We start from the raw sequence: 6,951 nt of genomic DNA, 5'->3' as shown, positions 1-6,951 counted from the left end.
GGCAGAGAACTATATGCAGGTACAGATTTGTTACAATTTACAATTTGCATACCTCAAAGATCACACTGAAGAATGTAAATCCAGATTAGTTACTGTAGATCTGCATATTTTGAAAAACTCTGGTGGTGGCATCAGAACAATATATGCAGCACATTTAATATATATATATATATATATACATATATATCTTGTAATGATATATATATATAAATTATATATATACCCCCCCCCACCCACACACACACACACACACACACACACATACATTTCAGACATCTTTGCTTTCATTAAAACCTATAGGTTAGCTGAGTGAAATATTACATTTGCATTCATAGTGTTGCCATTATGATATATCTTTGGTTAAAATATGGACAATTAATTAAATATTCATATAAGCATAGAATAATTTTACCTTTCAGATAAATCTCTTTTACTGGTATTCTGCTTTGTCTCTCATTTAAAAATATATTTAAATATTAATAAGAATTATATCAAAAGTCGAGGGTGTTATTATTGCTATTCCTATAATAAGGCATTGGCTGATGCATCATCATCCTACAAATGCTAAACTTATATCTAAATATGTTACAAATGTAAAGTAATTCTACATTATTCTTAAAAGATATATATATTGGTCCACTACTCAGCCTTTATCTTAGGCTAAATTTACTTTTGCGTTTTTTATTTATTTAAAAGTTTACTGAATTTGTATGGCAATAGAGCACATCAGAATAACTCAAATCAATATTTATGTCCCAAATATTGTACAAAATTTAGTAATAGTTGGACACATGAGTTCAACAGAATCCAAGAGCGCCATCAAGAGTTGAAAATGAAACTGCGCAATGATCAGCTGATTCACAGTCATGTGACCAAATACGGAAATAATAATGCATAGTTTGTCTACAATGGCAGAATGACACTTTGACACAAATTTATTACAAGTTTATCATACAGCGGGCACCTTTTTTTCTGTGTCAGCAAGTCTGGTAATTGTGTCTGTATTCTTATGGTTTTTATGAATTGGTTCAATCAGATATGGTGCTGTGTTTCTTAATCCACACGGTGTGCCCGGTGAGCGCTCTGTCCGCAGGCGAGATCCGGATACTGTACGCGCGTGTATTCGGACCAGAGACCGGAGATGGTCGTGATTACACACCGGAGCAGAGGCGACTGATGCAGAAAGAGAAACTCCACGTGGTAGCGAGGTGAGATGATAAAACAATTTACCAGTCGCAGTGAAGCTTTCCAGAACTGCTCGCCCGACAATTAACGCTAAATTACATAACAATTATCACAAAAACGACCCCCCCCCCCCCAACCCATATTTATTCAGTTTCGTACAGTCAAACCTACAAATGTTAATGTACAACATTAATAACAAAAGGTCACCATGAAATCAAAATTGACAATTTAATCATCATATTTTTTATTTTAAGTTCATGTGCCCTCAATTTTTTATCAAAATAACTTTACCTCCCTTTTGTAATGACATCTCTGATGACGTTATTACTGAAGACTATGCAACTTTAGTTTCATGCAAACTTGAATACCAAGGCTGTGTCCGAAATCCTTACTCTCTTGAGCAGGTAACGTTACTTGTTTTGAGTAAGTAGGCTACTTTGTTGTGACTGTTAAGAAAGTACATTCTATATTATGAATGTGTATTATGAATGTAATCTGGACGTAGGCTAGTATATTCGCCATGTTTTCATTATCATGTGATACCAGGGTCAGTTGCATTGCTTCACTGATATATTCACAAATCCTCTTGCTTGGCCTCATGGGATAGTAAAGTGTCCATCCTATGCACACATCAGAATCTCGCTGGAAGTATTCGGTCACCAGGGTACTTTTTGCCTGCTCTTTTATGAGTACTGTGAACTCGGACATACTACTCCTGTCACATACTGTTTTAGCCTACTATATAGTAGAGAAGTATGCGATTTCGGATGCAGCCCAAGTATCTGCATTATCAATAACTCCAGTAACGATGGTATTTTGTCAGTACCTATGGTACATGTTTGTATGTATATGTGAGGAACAATAATCTCTTTTTCTGCCCTTCCTCTCTCTCAGACAGGTGAGGAGTGCGGTGGCTCTGAGTAGGGAAGCCTCAGGCAGTCTGTGCACTGAAGCTGTGTTGGGTGAGGAGGCTGTAGCTCTGGGGGAAGCTGACAGAGGAGTGTTTTCCCTGGGCAATGCAGAGCTGTTTCCAGACCGGAGTGTTGTTCTGTGGCTGGGGGTGCAGTCACTAGCATTCACTCTTGTCTGCAGACCACACGAGAACCTTCTGCTCGCAGAGGGAACGCTTCGCAACATTGCACGTCACTGCCTGGAGGAGCTTCGTCTGCTGGGACCTGGTGCTGAGGTGAGGTTTTCTAGAACTAAAGACCTGTTAAAACTAAGGTCGATAACTAATGATAAGGATAAAAATATAGTTCTAAACTATATATAACTATAGTTCGTTTTAGATATATAAAAAAAAAAATAGCAAAGTCCACACCACAACTATAACCATAACGGCACAGAGGAACGATACCGTTGATATCACAATAAAAACACTGACAGCCAATCAGCATTCATTCTGCTTTTTAGAGGTTGAGCTTTTAAAGTGACAGACAATAATAAACAGAACTACTATGCGCTGGTGTGGATGCTAATATAGTTATCATTAGAGTTATCTTTATAGTTAGCGTTAAAGGGATAGTTCACTTTGAAATTAAATTTTGGTATGTTTTAGCTTACCTGAAGGGCATCCAAGATGGTGTCTTTTTTTCCGCAGTAGTTTCAATTTTGATATTTTTAGGTCAAACCGTTCTTGTCTGACATTCATATCATGCAGGTCTATGGTCACGGTCTCAAAGAGCATGCACAGAGTCCAAATTAAAACAATTCTCCATCGTCCAAATTAAACAATTCCTCATCGTAAGTACACATTGATAGCCTAAGACACGAAATGAGCGGTTTGTGTGAGAAAACGAACAGTATTTATATCGTTTTTACCTCTTATACACAGCCACGTCCAAGTGATCTGAGGGCGCGAGCGCATCCTGGTGTGTGTCGTGTGTGCAGACTGGTGCATAGATAAATACACTAGATGTCGCCTTGGCTACGGCAGTTCATTGGAACGAATGTCTTTAATGCGACATCTAGTGTATATATCTATGCACCAGTCTGCGTACACGTCACACACCAGGATGCGCTCGCGCCCTCAGATCACTTGGACGTGGCTGTGTTATAAGAGGTAAAAACGATATAAATACTGTTCGTTTTCTCACACAAACCACTCGTTTCGTGTCTTAGGCCATCAATGTGTACTTACGATGGGGAATTGTTTAATTTGGACGATGGGGAATTGTTTTAATTTGGACTCTGTGCATGCTCTTTGAGACAGTGACCATAGACCTGCATCAAATGACTGACAGACAAGAACGGTTTGACCTAAAAATATCAAAATTGAAACTACTGCGGAAAAAAAGACACCTACATCTTGGATGCCCTTCAGGTAAGCTAAAACATATCAAAATTTAATTTCAAAGTGAACTATCCCTTTAAGTTGCTTTCTCACTAAAGGAAGATAACTATAATGATAAAGACATAGTTTTAAAAATCATTCTGAATTCAAAAGAATAGCCACACCACAACAATTACGGCACAGAGCAGCGATATCATTGGAATCCTTTTTAGTACTTTTTAAAAATATATATGATAGAAGATAAAAACATTGACAGCCAATCAGAATCCATCCTGCTTTAAAGAGCTTGAGCATTTAAAGCGGCAGACGACAACATTTATTATAAAGTTTATAATAAACAGAACATTGTGCGTTGGTGTGTCTGCTAATATAGTTATCTGTATAGTTATCGTTCTTGGTGTGAACAGGCTTTTATGAATATTGTATTAGCTTGCTCAGGTAAAAGTGACTATTACTACTGCAGTACTTGGGGTTCAAGACTTAATGAAGCTAAACCTAAATTTAGTGAAATTGTTAGCATAACTATGAGTGATACCTCAAATCTCGTGGCTTGTTGAGGAGAGCTGTGCCATAACAGCCAAAAATGAATGCTGTTCTGTTGTTTGCCACTAAATGCATCTCTTTACTGATTAATTTCCTCTATCTGTTCCTTCATGGGAAAACTATTCACATTATAATCATTTTTATGTCACTTTCTAATACACTTACATATGTGACATCCAGTAGTTCTTTCAGTCAATAGTTCTTGTAGTATCTTGTCTGTGTGCATGCATGTACATGTTTGCATATGTGTTGTCTGTTGTATGTTTGGGTGCTGGTGTAATGCAGCACCAGAATTTAAATGTATCCAATAAATGGAGGATATACACTACCGGTCTGTAAGATTTTGTGAGGTTTTTGAAAGAATTTTATTATACTCTACAAGGCTGCATTGATATATTTGATCAAAATACAATAAAACCAGTAATAATGCAAAATATAATTACAATTTAAAATAACTTAAATTTAAAATATTTTAAAATGTCATTCTTGTGATGGCAAAGCTGAAGTTTCAGCATCAATACTCCAGTCTTCAGAATAACATAATCCTTCAGAAATCATTCTAATATACTGATATTTTTGTGGAAACGCATACAATTTTTCAAGATTGTTTGATGAATAGAAAACTTAAAAATAGCATTTATTTGAAATAGATTATTTTTATGTAACAGTATGTCTTTACTGTAACTTCTGATCAAATTATTGGGTCTTTGCTGTATAAAAGTATTCATTTATTTTAAAGAAATCTGGCTAACCCAAAACTTTTGAATGGCAGTGTAAAAAACCCCCGTTATTCTTGTTGTGTGTTTGAGTGACTGTCGAGTGAATGTGCCTGAGAAGTTTGGTGTTTTCATTATATCATTAAATAGATTCATGCAGTTTTAAGATTCTGAAAATGACTTTTGTTATAGCTGAACTGAACCTCTATTGAATTTCCATAATCTTATGAAGAAGTAGACAGAGTGTAAGATTTTCTTATGTCTGCTGGCCTAGTTTCTTTCCACCAATATGCCTGAAATTGAAATAAGGATATGCATCTCATTCTGTATGAGATGCATGTTAGGCTGTTGATTACACTGTAATCAATACATCCATAGAAAAGCCAATGAGCTCAGGGGTATTTACTCCAGAATTATATAATTTTTATTTACTGTATGACTAAGGCCAGACTTAATGTCAGGCAGTGAACAAAGAAATGCATTCAGAATAGGCAGACCGCCAATCTATTGATTATTTGACTACCCCTTTTTTCCTCTGGCTGACTTGGCTGTTATTTTCAGGTGTTGCTGAAAAGTGATCGAGTGGACGCATTGTTGCACAGACTCCTTCCTCATGGTCAGCTCCTCTTCCTCAACCACCGTTTTGCCTTCAGCCTGGATAAAGAGATAGCGAGCTACGTGAGCAAATGAAAGAGTGTGTGTTTTTGGTTGAATCACATTGGTGAGCCATTTGCCATGTATTCAGAGGGTAATATATATGCCTGATAAATACAGGATGTTCTGATTTAGGAGATTTGGAGGAACTACTTCTCCTTTGAAGGTGTAATGCACACTTCCAAGGCTCAAAGAAGGCATTTTGAAAAGTAGAAGATGTACCCACAGTGTATTTCGAACTTTTTTTTGCCTTTGAGGAAACCACACCAAAAAAGCAGTACAGCTTATAATATCCCGGTGAGAGATTCTTCAGGTGTAAAAGGCACATTCAAGTAAAGCCATTTACACATTTGATCGTGCAGGCAGAATGACTTTGGAGTACCTGATTAACTGTCCACAAATGGTCAATTGATACCATTGTTCTTTGAGTTTTAAGTGAATTAAAGTCTGAATTTATATTGTTATATTATATAATTATTATTGTCTGGATATGTCAAAATAAAACCATTGCATTATATACTAGCTCTCCTCTAGAGGGCAGTGTTGCTTTTTATTAATTGCTATGTTCTGATTCAGTCAAGTGCATGGCAATTTGAATAATCCTGTAACACTTTTATCTAAAATAATTCAATAGTTCGCAGCAGTGTGTCTGCCAACAGATCTGAGATGTCTAATTGACAAGGCCGTATGTCACGTTCATATCTAGGCCAACAGAGCAATAACACAATTCCTGAAAATCCATTTTTTAGCGCTTCTTTCCTCTGATTTAATAATAACGAGTTGCCTGTGTGAAGGGAATGAAGGGAAGGTGAGGATGTCCTCTTATAGTAAGTGTGAGGCTAGTCATAACTCACAAGTACCATGGTTCAATATGTTAACTGGTGGGGGTGAGGGTTTTCTGGTTTCCTTGTGTCAGCTGCCTTAACAAACTATGTGAAGTTGGTATTCCTCTCACATCTAGCAGGACAAGAGCCCATTAAGGCTATACACTATAACCGTGAAGTGTTGTTCAGGCATTCACATCGAAAGAACCTATAACACATTAGCATGGTATTACAAGGGCATTTGTATTGAAGGTGTATGTGTTCACAGATAACTCAAATCTCACGCAGCATTTCTGTTTTTAAACTTTGTTTTCTTGAAGTACACTCAAAATTTTAAGCTTTTTTTTTTTTTAAAGAAATAATTGTTATAAGTTAGTTTTTCATCACCAATTTTAACAACTCTCTTACCATAAGGGCTTAGCAACAAAAAAACTCCAGTTTAATTCTTTGTAAACACTGTCTCCATATGTGAAAACAGCTCTTTGCAGCATTCACACGAGTTGTGATTGTGTTGTTGTCACACAATCAACAAAACATGCTGCACATGATGTTAAGATTTGGGATCTTGTTAAAAATTACCACCTTTAAAGCTCATGGGATCATGGGAAGTTTGACTTATGATTTTATAAGTCCACCACATGCCACTTGGATATAGATTCTTTTATATGAGAGACAATTAGGCTATTTTACAGATTCTCTTCATAGCTCTTTATATTCCTCTCACAAACACATTGTT

General features: G+C 36.5%; 1 protein-coding gene across 1 annotated transcript; it reads left to right on the top strand.

Moving 5' to 3' along the window:
• Positions 1–860: 860 nt before the first annotated feature.
• On the top strand, positions 861–5,907 carry ap5s1 (adaptor related protein complex 5 subunit sigma 1). Its single transcript, XM_079855341.1, has 3 exons — positions 861–1,208; positions 2,080–2,371; positions 5,299–5,907. Exons 1-3 carry the CDS (start codon positions 1,039–1,041, stop codon positions 5,425–5,427), a joined length of 591 nt encoding a protein of 196 aa, XP_079711467.1. The 5' UTR covers positions 861–1,038; the 3' UTR covers positions 5,428–5,907.
• Positions 5,908–6,951: the final 1,044 nt, after the last annotated feature.

The sequence above is a fragment of the Squalius cephalus genome (genome assembly GCF_949319135.1).
Source record: "Squalius cephalus genome assembly, chromosome: 21".
Classification (NCBI taxonomy): Eukaryota; Metazoa; Chordata; class Actinopteri; order Cypriniformes; family Leuciscidae; genus Squalius; species Squalius cephalus.
This window is presented reverse-complemented; position numbering and strand designations above follow the sequence as displayed.

Excerpts from the sequence above, each read along its gene's own strand:
- ap5s1 (XM_079855341.1), top strand. The coding sequence starts at position 1,039 with ATGGTGCTGTGTTTCTTAATCCACACGGTGTGCCCGGTGAGCGCTCTG. Across the intron at positions 1,209-2,079 it reads AAACTCCACGTGGTAGCGAG|ACAGGTGAGGAGTGCGGTGG; the intron begins GTGAGATGATAA and ends CCTCTCTCTCAG. Across the intron at positions 2,372-5,298 it reads TGCTGGGACCTGGTGCTGAG|GTGTTGCTGAAAAGTGATCG; the intron begins GTGAGGTTTTCT and ends TGTTATTTTCAG.